Raw genomic sequence first — 14,640 nt, forward strand, 5'->3', positions numbered from 1 at the left:
AGTAAGAAATTAGCACTTTGTGTAGAAAAGTCCCCAAACAGACCACATCCATTCTGTGAGTCAACATGAAAACTCAGACCCACTGAGGGGCTGGCCTGAGGTCAAACGTTCGCAACAAATATATTTATTTATATTAGTCATTTGTATTATTAGTTATCAGAATACAGATAAATATCACTATCTACCTCAGAATGATCTCTTAATTATCACAAATACACAATAATCCTCATTCGTGGTCAGAACAATAACCAGCAGCACAATGATGATGATTCATTGTTTTAAATTAAACACACATTCACATTAAACTTAATTCACATTAGAATTTCATCTTTTACAACTTCTTGGTTAATTTTGCAGGACCAAAAACAACAAAGCTTAAAATTGTACTTCCCAACTTATCACCCAGTAAAATGACTTAGCAGATACTGCCCTCTAGTGAGTGAGTGGAAATATATGTGAGCAGCACAGGTCACAGAGAGGTTAATTATCAAGGCGAGAGCAGGTGAAATGTTGGTCAGGATAGAAAAACACGTTTCATCTGTCACAGTCGACGGTGGTTGAGACGGATTCCACTGCATGCTGCTCCGCCTGCGTCTGTGCAGAGAGGCTCCCGCTGCGTCGCTCATGTGCGAAAGGAAAAAACGTCCGAACCCACTTCTCCGGAGATCCTGCGACCGTTTCTTCATTGTCTCGGTGAACATCACAGGTGACTCTTCCATTTGATGTTCTCTGAGGACTCATCAACTGTAAAAAAAACAAAACAAGAACAAAACAATAATTAGGGTATTTAAAAATGTAGCTGGCAGTGAGTGAGTGCAACTTTTGATTTACATTCCAGCACATTGACATAGTTTCATATTCACACATAAAACCCAAATCTGAGCAGCCACACATGGGGATTTATTCAGTCTGTCAATGAGTTGAGTGGAGCTCTGACTGCCGCTGTAACAAATCCATATTATACATCCATATTTTTAAAGTTTCCTGCTGAATATTGGAGATAAACAGTTTTTTGTATTAACCTCTAAGTCTTTTTAACTGATCTACAGTTCAGCTGCACTTGCTGGACCGTTGGAGCTGGCAGACGTTCGGGGAGAGGAGTGGGAATGAAAGAGGAAACATTCTCCCTCTTCCACGTCACGGAACCATGAAACTCATTTTAATCAAGCTGCTGTTCACGGTCAAAGTTGCTTTAGTTTAACTTGAGCATCTGTATAAACTGAATCTAATAAAATGTCAACTTAAACTGATGCAGAATGAATTCTTCAGTTTTTCGTGGTAAGAGAGTTACTTACCCAAGCAAATCTGTCCTTCTTTCTCCAGCTTCTTTAAGTGATGGACCAAGTTGACATTAGCTGCTCGGTGCAGGTGTTCAGGGGTGTCCTGGAGGAGAAGCAGTGAGAAGCTGTTATTAGCATTCTTAATGTGAATCAAGAGAAAGCAGAGCATGGCTATTATCGCTTCCGTAAACAAAGAAGAGAGACTTGTGTGATTGGTGGCAGGGGTTTGTCCTTTCAGGTCGCTTCCATAGATCTTTTCCTTTTGCTTTAGTGTCATAAGGTGCGTTTCCACTGCAGGAACGTTCGCTAGGAACTATAGGAACATTTACAGGAACTTTCCACAGCAGGAACCAGGGTCTGAATTAGGAGGGGTCATGGTTAATGGTTGTATATCACAGATGTTTTATTAAGTTCTCAAGAAACTTTGTCAAACTGTGTTTCCTTTAAGAAACTTGCTTATTGCATCTGCTCCCACTGAGACCTGAACACATTCCCATCTGGTGTGATTGCCACAAAACATATCCAGAGTTGCAGAGCTGATCTTTTACAACGCTCCAAGCTCTGTACAGCTGTTCTTATCTTCAGTCAGCCCTTCAGTCCAGGCTGGGAAGAGGGTTTTGTCCTGACCTTATACACGATCTTCACGAGCTCCATGGAGGAGAAGGGTTTTCCTGCTCCGTCCTGAATGGCCGCCAGGATCTGCTGCTCTCTTTGCTGCCGGTGGCTGATGTAGTGTCTGATCTTCGAGCCGGCGTCCTGAACCACGGGGCCGTGACCTGCGCAGACAACAGCAGCTGTTTTTGTCTTTTTAATGAACAAGCCTCAGACTGACGTTGAACAACAGGGAACAATAAAGATTGATTGTAAAAAGGTAGAAATCAGAAGAGAAGAAAAAGAAAAAATAGTGGAAAATCAACACCTACTTTACTGATTGATTAATCGTCATTATTAAAAGTCATTTCTAATACAAAAATACCAAACAATCTCTGGTTACATCCTCTAAAATGTGAGGATTTAGGCTTTTTTAAAAACTATTTCATCAACTTTATCAACTTATCAACTTTTAACTCATCATTGTTATTATTATTATTATTAAAGCCCTAAAATGTATTATGAGCATCCTCAATGATGATGATAGGTTCAGAAAGATAAATGTGGGTGGACAATGTGAAAGAGCAGAACTCCCCTCGCCCACTGAGGTGCCCTTGAGCAAGGCAGTTACTCCCAACACACCTCCTCCCATGAAAATGCTTGACCCTCACTACTCTTATTAGTAGAACCTGACCAATACAGATCTTTGAAGGCCGATACCAATATAAGAAAGTAAAAAATGTCCAATACCGATATATGAGCTGGTATAGGTCTTTGTCAATGATTCCTAAGATGTTGTTATCAAACCTTTACGACAAAGAAATGTAACGATAACTATAAAAAAAAGTTACAAAGGCAGCTCCCAGATGTGACGACTCTGTGTGTGTTTGTGAACACACTCAGGAAGCCGCTCACGACACAGGACAGGGTTCCACACGAGCACCAGCACGTGCTCACTCACCGGGGTAGATGAGGTCGGCCCGAGAGTCCAGCAGGACCTTCAGAGATCTCATGTAGTCGTACAGGTCCTCGAACACGGCCGTGCCCTCGCCCAGGATGCAGTCTCCAGAGAAGAGCGCCTGCTCCTCCTCCAGCAGCAGGGCCATGTGGTCATCGCTGTGACCCGGGGTGAACAGCACTCTGGGAAATACAGATATGACACATGGCTCCATGCTCAAATAACTGACTGCCATACGATTCTGGCTGTAACAGTGTGTGTGTGTGTGTGTGTGTGTGTGTGTGTGTGTGTGTGTGTGTGTGTGTGTGTGTGTGTGTGTGGTGTGTGTGTGTGTGTGTGTATATACATTTGGTCATTTTTGTTTTTATTTCTTATGAAGTGCTGCCAGATTGAAATGCCGTCTATATATTCAACACATATAAAGTGAACTGACTTGAGCGTGGCCCCCTCTGTCTGGACGAGGTCTCCATCCTTGAGGTACGTGTAGCTCTTCTCTCCAGCTGACTCTCCGACCTGCCCGGTGCGAGGCAGTTTGCTGACTCGCACGTCAGAACCTGCAGGAGGGAAACCAGAGAAATGGTGGTCAGAGATGAAAAGTAGCCATCTGTAAACGTGGTTAAAAGGCCCTGGGGGGGTCATTTAACCTGCCCCCACATGTGCTGCGGCCCTCACCGGCGATGTCCCTGCAGATGTCCTCCACGCCTCCCGTGTGGTCGTGATGCCAGTGAGTGATGATGATCTCCTGGATGCTGGTGTTGAACTGTGTCAAAGCATGTTTCAGACTGCTGATGTATTCAGGCCTGGCACATTCTCCAGTGTCTATCAGCACACGTCTGGAATCAAAATGGTATTATTTTATTCTCTTTTTACTTTCTGTCTGTCTATTTCTGTTCTGTTCAATTTTCTTGATCAGTTTGCTATTTATAATTTTAGTCTTTCTTAATTCTGCCTCGATTTCCTCAGTGCAAATTGGCGAGACAGCGTTTCCAGGTCCTGTTCTTACCAATTGATTCATCCACGTTCATATGCACGAATCCTACTTTAACCCCCCCCTTACAAACATGACAGAGAACCTGTTGTAGCTCCAGTTGTCATAGAAACTCAAAAGATGTTTAGTTTGTCCAGTCTGGGCTACTGTAAAAAAAAAAACATGGCTGCCTCCGTAGACAGGACCCTCTCCTGATGTAAATATAAAGTATTTAAATATAAAGTATTTACTATTCTAGGGTAGAGAAACAACAAATTTTAGATTATTACAAACTCGTGAAAAAATTACTAGGATTATTTTATATTCAATTTCTGCCAATAGTTAAAGCTGCAAGAAAGAAAAAAACTATATATAAAGTTCTGAGTGGAGTTTGTTGTGAGGTCCTTTCCCCTCATATATATCTATACATAAAGATATAGATATATATGTTTATCTATATATAAAGTTATAGATATATATGTCATGTCACCGCTCCTGTGAACCTGCTGTCACCTTGGCCCGGTGCCGACCAGGTAAGTGTTGGTCCCCTGCAGAGTCATCGGTCCCGGGTTGCAGCCCAACACCCGGACCACCCGGGCGGAGAGCTGCTCGATGCGGGGAATGACGGCGCTCATGACCGGGGCCGGACTCCCGCGGTTCACCGGAGAATCAAAGAACAAACACACAACTAACGGAAACTGAGAAAAACTGGAAACAAAAAGCAAAACAGGAAGCAAACAGGAAGTGGTATCCACGTCATCACTGTTTACTTCCTGTGTGTGTGCGTGTGTGTGCCGGAGAAGACTTCAAAATAAAAGCTTCAACTCAACAGCGCCTCTTGTGGTTTGATATGGTTTAATTTGAATGTGTGTTGTGGCTCAATTTCATCAGAGCTGTGTTATTAATTCATGTGTTGTGATGTGGTCACTGCAGCAACTATACATGTTTTTCAAATGTATCTGTCTTTGTTATCAACCGATCAAATTTGATCTGATATTCACAAATCACGATAAGTCTCACAGATCTTTACAAGGTGGAACATCCTCTGTTCTTAACGCTCAACAAGAGGAAAAACTACCAAGACAAACTTTATTAACAGGAAGAGAACCTCACGTGAGGATCCGTCTCCCGGGACGGACACAAGTCAATAGATGCTGCGTGTAACTGAACACGTCAACAAAATAACAGTGTTTACAACAGTTTGTAACAAAATGTAAAAGTGGGTCAATGTTTCAAGTATTTGTACATATAAAAACACGTCTGATACTATTCTGCTTTTATGTCTTAATTTGTGGAAAAGTTCATCGTGCTCATATTTACGTTCTTTATAAAATAACATGTTTTATTGAACTAAGTCTATGGTCACACCTACTCTACCAGAATAAGAAATACTTGGGTTTGAAATATATTCAAACATAGAGAATTATAGTTAAAATATAGAAAGAAAGAAGTGTGTAGTCTGCGTTACACAACAATATATATACGAAAGAAGCTGCATAAGAATATGTCGTATGTTTAATATCACACATGAATATGTTTAATACAAGTACAAGTACGTTGCAACAAAATCAAACACAGCTCACAACCAAATAAGCCTATTATCAGGATATTTATGTTTTATATTTTTAAATATCTGTCACAATAAATGGCCACGAAAATACCAGTATGATGAACCAAACAGTAGGTGGCGCCATCGTCCAATCTGATAATGGCTCAGTCAAGGCTCAAGTCCAAAGTGACACTGGAATATTTACTGGTCGAAGATTATCAGCGTCTCCCAGAATGAGAATTGTATTACGTGTTAATGATAATGAGGCTCCTCACAGCTCAGGTTTAAATATCGGAGCCTTAACGACTGTTGTGATTCCCCTCATCGATCCCAAAGTTTAAATGGGTGTTTTTATTACAGCTTAAACTGCAGGGAACCAAAAATCATTAAAAGATGTTCAACCACGTAAAACTACAGATTGAACGGCTGCTGCTTCTGACCTCTGACCTCTGACCTCCACCCACAGGAGGGTTAATGAAACATCACATAATCATTCATTTAAGAGCTAATCCCATGGTGACTTTATTGTATTTTAATGATATCACGATAAAAACCATTAAAGGACAAATACATTCAGGTTTTTTTTAATCGAGGGAAATACCTCCGACTTCGTCCTGCACTTTAATCTGAGCAGCAGCTTCTTATGTTTATTAGACAAACAGCATACACGTGTATCACAATAAGATCTGAATCAATTATAAGTCTAAGTTATCTCAGATTCCTCCACCCATCCTTTCCCTTCTTCCATTCCCCCTTCTACCTCATCCCTCCTCTCAGGAGATCTGAAGCTTTGCCTTGTGGTTCAGCTCCTTCAAGCACCACCTTCCCCCTCACCCGTGAACAAGGGGTCGGGTCTAACCTTATTTTTATAGCTAATGATAAGAGGGGCACCCCTTTTTTCTACCTGAGCACCTGCCCCCCGAAAAAAATGTCTGTGCACGGCCCTGCAGTTGGGCCTTGGAGGAAGTATGTTCTCTGCTGAGCGTCAGTTTCTTTACTAATGGACGACCCTGAGAAAACCTCAGGCTGAAAAACAAAGCTCCTCTTTCCACTATTTGTTTTGCCTGTTTTTCTCCAGACTTCTTCTCCTTCTTCACGCTCCTGGAAAGTAGGTGAGCTTTTACCACTTGTTCTTTTTTCCACTCTGCTTCTAATCGAAGACGTTAACCTGCGTTTCGCTCTCGTACGCTGTTACACATAATTCTTTTCCTACAATATGAATTGCCTTCACAGTGAGTCAGCTAATATTGACATTATACGTTCATCAAAGCCAGAAGTGACAGAAACACAGAATTGTTTGTGAAGGTAAATTACAGCCTTATAATTCACTGCTTGAACACAAATCCACTCAGATCCAGTTGTTGTACCAAATAGTCTGAGCGATGTGGGACAATCACAAACAAGACAAGAGAAAAATCTATTCTCTCTCTTTAATGTCATGTATTTCCTGTTGAAAGCGATTTGGGGTCGGGATGTAATGTAATGAGCCGTCATTCAAAAGATGGAAAGAGGAGATTGCAGCAGAGGAAGATTTTTTATTACCGTCTACTTTATTTGAAATGACCTGCAGAAAAATACATATTTGATTGAATTTAGATTCAGCATCGAATCCAGAAATAAATTAAGTTTCAAGCAACTGTCTTTGACCCGGACAAGAGGACATGAATGTCTCCTTTACTGCAGAGACTTCCTGTCCCGTCTCATCTCCACCTGGTTCTAAATGATGCAGCAAAGTTTAAAATAAGACGGGGAACATTTTAAACACTTTTAGAGGAAGGAACTTAAATCACATTCTCCACCAGAAATATCCATCTCGTTCTCAGGCACATTGTTAAGCACCTAAAACACGACCTGCTGTGGTCACAGTTTTATTTTCAAAAATAGAACATTTTCGAAATAAATGAACAAAATCGTGAAAATAAAAAGCCAGAGACAAATGGTAAAGTTATATGTGTGTGTCTGTGTGTGTGTGTGTACATATATTTGTAGAGCAGCAGATGGAGGCGGGATGAAGATGCAGTGGTGAATTCCCACACATTCTTCTTGATGCCATAAATCTTGACCCATAACAACGGGTCCAGCGTTCCATAATATTTACAGGTGGAAAAAAAAGGTGGCCTCGAAAAACAGAGAGACATTATTCCCCTAAATGAAATAGATCCTGACATCTGGGCTTCCAGGGGCCCCATCCATCCTCCTCTCTCTCTCTCTCTCTCTCTCTCTCTCTCTCTCTCTCTCTCTCTTCTCTCTCTCTCTCTCTCTCTCTCTCTCTTTGTAATTACACGACATAATGGTGGTGCAGTCGGCCCGTAATCTCCCATTATGATCAGTCTCGGCTGCCTCCACTCGCTCTCCACCACGGCTTCTAATTCAATATAAATGTAAATGACTGGAGACGGGGGCGAGCGAGGGGAAGGGGAGGCGGGGGGGGGGGTCAGGAACAGTAAGTAGAGTGTAAATGTGGGAGTCTGATCTCACCACAAATCCGTACTTATATTTAAGTTACGCACGTCTTTATAATATCTACAAATTGAGCGTCAACGTGCTCTATGTTGTCATTAAACATTAAATTATTATCTTAGTTCAAGCGACATTCAATTGGATCCTGAACAGAAATGATTGGTTCAACTAAATGACAACAAATGAATCAGATGGACCCCCCTTTAATATATATATACTACAGTTGCTGTTATATTAATTTGGTGTAGAGAGCACATCGACTGTATATAAAGAACTTTCTCCCGTCGAAGTCCCACCAATATCCCGTCAGCTGTCAATCATGACGTTTCACCTCGTGTTACATCATCAAAGAGACGATTAAAACCAAACGTATCCTGAACACGAACAAACATCAGACACGTTCTTAGATGGGAACTGACTCAAATGAGGGAAATCACCTGTAGAAAGAAAAGTTAACGTGTATTTTAACTTTTTTGGTCCATGTCCCTTTTGTGAACATGGAGCAGGCAGGGCTTATGACATCTACTGTACCCAGCCACCAGGGGGCGCTCTAAATAATGTGGCTTCTCTTTTGGCTTATACAGTCAGTGGTGTCGAACAAATTATTAGTTTTATGAGACGTTTGTTTCCGTATCGTGTCTGATTAACAGCACGTTACCAAATCTTTCAGTTAATTACATCATCAGTGTTATATTGTTATTGTAATTTTAACTTTAACAGGCGTGTAAAAATAAAGAGAGGGGCTGTACCTTTGCCTTATTTCTCATATAACCGCCGCCACATTATAGCTTAATGCTAAGTGAGGAATACTGACAGGACTTTCAGATAGTCATTTTCTACACGTTATTAATTTTTATATAATATTGTATTTAGGGCGAAGCCTTTCATCTGTCATGTGGGCTGAAAAAAAAAGATTATATCAAGTTAATAAAAAAGATTGAACTCGTATGAAAGATCCCACGAAACATGGCGTCTGTGATACCTGCAAAGTAGCCGTGAAAAATCTCATCTTCAGTCTGCGGTGAGAAATGAGGCAATATGTTACTACACAGTATCACAATTCATAATTCAAAATGCTACGTAATTAACTTTCTCCTCCGAAGCCTTAATGTGATACCAAATTAAATAAGGGGGAAGAAAGGGGGAGAGGGAGAGAGGGGGAAGGAGGAGATAGAGAAGAGGAGAGAGAATCAGGGAGATTTAAATTTAGAGGAGGAGGGAGAAGGAGTAAGTTGGTGATGGATTCTGTCGCAGCGGAGGTGAAGAGATGAAGCGAGGAAGAGGAGGAAGAGGAGGAGGAGAGAAAAAGAGGAGTTGAAACATGAAGCTCCAAGACTTTGTCACAGCAACTTTAATATTGTTGTAGGATCCAGGTGCTGAAATCTAAAACATGTGAAACAAAACAAAAATGAATATTTGGTAAGGCTGAGGCCGGATTGGGGTAAAATTCAAAGTAGACCCTGGAGTAGATTTAGGACCTGGGGTTGAGGAGAGAGTTTAAAAGCGTAAAAAAGACTGATCCACCTTGGTTTTAAATCTGGATCTCTGGTTAGAAGTTGTGAAATATGTGTGTGTGTGTGAGAGAGAGAGAGAGAGAGAGAACGAGCACAAGAGAACGAGTTAGGAAACTGGCAAAATATGTGGAGGTGCGACAAAAGGCAGAGAGAGACGGATGCAGAGACTCTTATTGTTACGTGGCAGAGATTCTGTATTGGTTTTATTCAAGTGATTTCACAGAGCTGCTCATCCAACATTCAGGCCAATAAAGGAAACTGAATAGGAAGTGAACTGAATAAAGGCGGCGGAGAGAGCGGGAGTGAAAAGGGGAAATTAAGGACAGAGCAGATGGGAGAAGGGAGAGAAAGGCGGAGCGAGACGGTGAAGGAAAGAAGGAAGACGGCCGAGAAGAGATAAGAGAGGAGGAGAGAAAAATATGGGAGGGGTGGGGGGATGTTTGGAGGGAGGAGGTAAATTCACGAGAAGAAAGAGGGAAAGGACGAATGGGAGCGGAATGAAAGACGAAGTTTTGGTGATTATCACTAACAGGTCTGATGTGTTTTTTCAGTGTTCATCAGGGGGTCGGGTGAAACAGACGAGTCGACAGACAAACCAAACGAAACTACGTGGACTGTGTGAACATCTATGATATATCTGAGTTGAGTTTCTGGACGGTTAATAACAATGGATCGAGACTCCAGGGCCGCAAAGTGAAGCCAATGCAAAAGTGCCTGAAACCTGCCTTCTCTGTAATGACCAGCAGGGGGCGACTGGTTGTTTCTATAGACTCAGCTTCTCATATTTCCGATCGAATTCGAATACGAAGTCGTTGGATTTCTGTTTCCAGGTCCAGGTTCAGGTATTTTCAAGTTGCCGTATCTCTTTCTGTAATTGCGGATCTCAGATGGTGGAATAGATAAAATTGCGATTTCGAAGGCTCCTTCAAACGTGGCCTAGGAACGCATCCGTCCATCTCCGAGAAGCAGTAGCTCCAGCGTTCACCTGTCCCTGGATTCACCGTTTTCTAACGAGATGACAAGCATCAAGATGTCCGATGCGAGAGCACCACGCTTAAACTTCCCCAAACAGCGGTAAACGTGTCTGAAAACCAAGGGGCATTCAAACTTTCTCGGCGTGTGCGACTTCAGCTCTGTTGCTAGGTAACAGCGGTAAAGGGCGGGGTGAGCCGGTGGCGCCGATCACGAAATCCTCTGCGGACCAGACCGTTTCATTTCAGGTCTGAAGTGTGTCCAATAAAAGAAAAGACTCTGCCTTGTGTTGGATTGTTTAACACATTTCAGGATCGGTGCTTGTCAGAGATGTTGTCGTCTCCAATCTGAGCCACAGAAACAAATGGAACCTGTTTTCTACAGAGAACGAGAGGAGGAACTCGGCCCTGCTCTCTCTCAGGAATGTGTTTCCCTTCACAGGTCGTCATCTGCTCCAGACAGGCTTTCAGTACACCGTCATTTGTTTCACCTCCCTCCAAAAATCACATCCCGGCTTCGCACGGTCCCTTGAAGCGCCGCGGCGTCCGCCGGTGACCCGGGAACATTTGCAATTCAGATTCAAACCACCTCGGTGAGAGAAAAGGTTTAAATATTAAATTTCCAAAAGTCCAAAATGTAATCCTGGATGATTGCGTGTCATGTCAACAGCGAGTTCCCGTTAATTACTTATTTAAAGTGCCACGGGTGATTCACTCACCTTCAGGTCGCCCCACACTGATGCACTGTGGGAGATCACCTGTCGAGGGACTCGCTGCCGTCTGATCTTCATCTGGGAGTGAGGCGCTTGTTCTGCTTGTCACACGTTTTAATAGCATCTGCCCACACACACACACACACACACACACACACACACACGCACACAGAGGCAAGCATATATAGTGCTGCAACACATTTTTTTATATAAAGTCTAGACGTGCCTATAGGAGCTTGTGTATATGAATCTTGAATCGGCTGCTAGAAATAATTATGTTCATTATTGACTAGTTTGTTGATAATGATTAATATTTCTGTTTTAAAGTTGATTGATTATATGATGTGAAAATCAAATTATTCTTTTAGATATCGAAGAAGATGTTGATCTCCCACTTTCTTCCATCAGATTTCATCACAATCCTTCCAGTATTTTTTGCGTAATCCTGCTAACGAACAAACGTATCATCCGATATATCAGCATCGGAAATGTTTCACTCCCTGATATCGATATCTGCGTCTGCTCTGATAAACAGTATTAATTGATTTATTGAGCGGGTGAAAAGAAAAATGTTTTAAACCACAAACAGCCGCCGGGTTTTGCAAGTCGACGACAGACGCCCCTGATTGCTCCAATCATTACGTGTGAACTCCTGTCAGAAGCAATTAGAGAAGCTCGCTGACGAGTCCCCGACGCCAACCTCAGCCAATCAGAGCAGGGCGCGGTGAAGGTGGTGAAGGTAAATGGCGAGGGGCTCCAGATTCTTTACGACGCACTTTACGAGCAGCTTCTCTAACCTCACCGGGCTCAGGTCACGTTCTATGTTTTAAATACCTCCGGCTTGATGTGTCAGTGGGTCGCAGGACGACACAGAAGAGCAGCAGAACGATCCAGAACCCTAACCCCCCAGTTACAGAGATTATTATCAACATGAACTGCTAATTATTGACTGTTGTTCGTGTTTGTATTCATGCTCAGCCGGACAGCAATCAATCCAAGAGGAAACTAGAGACGATTCACTCAAGTAATCACTTCACACACAACCTCTGCTCATCCAGGCGATGGGGGGGGAAGCCACCTCGACTGACTCTTCCTCCTCCTCTTCCTCGTCTGTGGATTCGAAGATTGCCTGGTGCTGAATGGAGAATGAGCCGCGTCAAGCTCTTACAAAGGCAGGTGACTTAAGCCTCACTTTTCATTCCTCTATTTAAGCCCAGGGAATGAATCTCCAGATAAAACTCACACCTTTGGCCCCGCGAATTGAAAAGCTGCCGTGTGCCTGCTGGATGCAAGGCCATATTGGATCTGGGGTAAAAGGCCCCGCAGACGCCATTACAGCTCATTTAAAGTTAAAGATGGAGCTCTTTCTCCTCCTGTCTGTCTTTGCCCTGCGGGTGTACGGAGTCTCCTCAGTGTGGAGGGGTGATATTAGCTTTAGCCTCCAGGAAAACAGGGAGAGAACAGATAGGAGGGAAGCCATTTAAAACCACGCAGTGCTTCTGTGAGACGGCCATAGGGGAGCTGCCGACTCCATCATTTAAACTATGAAAGATGAAAAGGTTATTCAGAAGTATGCAGCTGCTTTTTCTGAGGTAAAAGGGTGAAAAGCAGAGTGTGAAATATTTAAAGATAATATAAAATAAGAGCAAGAAACTTGAAACTTTAACTGTGCGGCCGGCTGGACACAAAACTAAAGAATAAATAATGATGAACGTGGTGTAAGTACATGTTGAGCAATTAGGAAAAAACTAAACATCGACAGAGGATCCAGGAATGAGTGTGTGTGTGTGTGTGTGTGTGTTTCTAACTTTTACTCACTGTGCGTCTATGTGTGTATATGCATCTGTTTCCTGTGTGTGTGTGTTTGTGCGTGTGTCTAATCAGCTGTGCAACGAAACACACTGGCTCCAATCACTTAACCGGCCCCACTCCCCCTGATTGGCGGCGCCGAATCAGGCAGGCTGCTCCCCGATTGGTCCGCGGACGAGGAGGCGGCAGTTTGTTGCTGTTGCTAAGATCCAGTTGCTAGGCTCCCGGCTGTTGCTAGGAGACATGCGATGCATTATGGATGGCTGGTTTCCTCACGGAGGAGCGAATCTGAAATGCTGATGACCGGAGCCTCCGTCACTCTGTCTCTCTATCACTCCATCATTTTTCCCAAAGCTGTCTCAGTGAATCTGTCTCCATCATTCTGTCACTAATTTAGATTTGCTCTAATGGCACGACCATAATTAATGACGCTGTTGCCAAACCAGCTCTATGATTTCAGGATCAATTCGGACAGGATTGATATCACAGGGGGAGGTGGATATTTAAATATTTGCTCGGCCCCTCAGCAATTAAACTCGTCTTTATGAACAGCAGTTTGGTGTTTGGCAAATTAAAGTCGCTGGCAGCGTAAACAGAGACGAGCGTTCACAGTAAACATTGAAACAGTCGCCCTCTCCGCTCGATTCCTCCTGAACGACATCAGGAGGGGTCGTCCCTCCGTCACTGGGGAGGCTGCCCAGCGGTTCAATCCAGTCGTGGGTCACCTCGCCGACCCCCTCGCTCCAGGCCACCTGCATCGTCCTGTCGGCTTTTCAGGATTCCCAGGATCTTCTCTGAATCTCTGAGTCTCTGTTCAACAGTTTCCTCCTGCGGCTGAAAGGAACTGCTCCTTTTTCTACTTCATGCAAAACCCCAAGTCTGTCTGTGGACGAGTGGCTCCACAGTCGTCCTCTGCAGGGGCATAAAAGAAGAAGGACGCACAAAATGAATAAAACAACCATTTAAAGAATTTCAGCTGAATAACAGATTAAAGGAAAATGTGTAGTGATAGTAGAAATGTGAAATCTTGGTATTTCAGCCACTTATAATCGTTTTTGCAGCATTAATACAAAAAGAACACGTCTCTACCATTTAATTAAGTTTACCTTATCTTTTCTTTCTGGTCTCTTTTGAGGAAAATAGTAACTTGAAATTAAAATAAACATTTGATCTTAACCTTCTTCCAGTCCTGAATAACAGTCGTACTCGGCTGTCAGACTCCAGGTAAGAATTTGAACATCAGGAACCAAATCAACCTGAAACCACAAGAGTGAAGGGAAACCAAGCAGAGGACATGTGGGAGTGGGGGGGGGGGGACACGTTTCCTCTGACCTCGGTGGAAATGACCCGCTGGACTTTTTTGGAGCTGGTGGTTTAAAACGTTTCAGTCGAGGCTCCTGTGTTTTATCCGTCTCAGTGTAAGACGGAGGACTAAATGTGCCAGGAAGAAGTTAGGGAAGGTCAGGGCTGTAATTATTAAAGTTACATGAAGTGTCCTGGAAAAGTATCTGGTCCATTATCCATTAAAACACTACGGTGACTCAGGGGTCCCAGGGTGAGTCACATGACCACAGTGGGGCGCTGCGTTCATTCAGTTGGAAAATAGCAGCCTGAACTGGAAAATCAGAAACTGAGAAATGAGTTTTTATTTCACCATTTTCTGTGGGAGCATTATTATTACGTATGGGTTTCTGCCCTGTGTGTGTGTGTGTGTGTGTGTGTGTGTGTGTGTGTAGACGTACAAAGTAACTCAACAACACATGGATGGATTTTTATTTAACTTATTTCTCAGGAGTGTATCTACAGACGAAGCTGATTGGTCAAAGGT

At 43.0% G+C, this 14,640-nt stretch overlaps 1 protein-coding gene across 1 annotated transcript; it reads right to left on the reverse strand.

Annotated features, from left to right (window-relative positions):
• Window positions 1-263: 263 nt before the first annotated feature.
• lactb2 (lactamase, beta 2) lies at window positions 264-4,561 on the reverse strand. The gene is made up of 7 exons (XM_035171516.2): window positions 4,310-4,561; window positions 3,502-3,662; window positions 3,263-3,383; window positions 2,833-3,011; window positions 1,908-2,056; window positions 1,296-1,383; window positions 264-744 (listed from the first exon to the last, which is right to left on the reverse strand). The coding sequence occupies exons 1-7, from the start codon at window positions 4,429-4,431 to the stop codon at window positions 701-703; spliced, it is 864 nt and encodes a 287-aa protein (XP_035027407.2). The 5' UTR covers window positions 4,432-4,561; the 3' UTR covers window positions 264-700.
• Between the last annotated feature and the right edge of the window lie 10,079 nt (window positions 4,562-14,640).

This window comes from Hippoglossus stenolepis, chromosome 11 (genome assembly GCF_022539355.2).
Source record: "Hippoglossus stenolepis isolate QCI-W04-F060 chromosome 11, HSTE1.2, whole genome shotgun sequence".
Taxonomy (NCBI): Eukaryota; Metazoa; Chordata; class Actinopteri; order Pleuronectiformes; family Pleuronectidae; genus Hippoglossus; species Hippoglossus stenolepis.

Excerpts from the sequence above, each read along its gene's own strand:
- lactb2 (XM_035171516.2), bottom strand. The coding sequence starts at position 4,431 with ATGAGCGCCGTCATTCCCCGCATCGAGCAGCTCTCCGCCCGGGTGGTC. Across the intron at positions 3,384-3,501 it reads CATCTGCAGGGACATCGCCG|GTTCTGACGTGCGAGTCAGC; the intron begins GTGAGGGCCGCA and ends TCCCTCCTGCAG. Across the intron at positions 1,384-1,907 it reads TCGTGAAGATCGTGTATAAG|GACACCCCTGAACACCTGCA; the intron begins GTCAGGACAAAA and ends CTTCTCCTCCAG.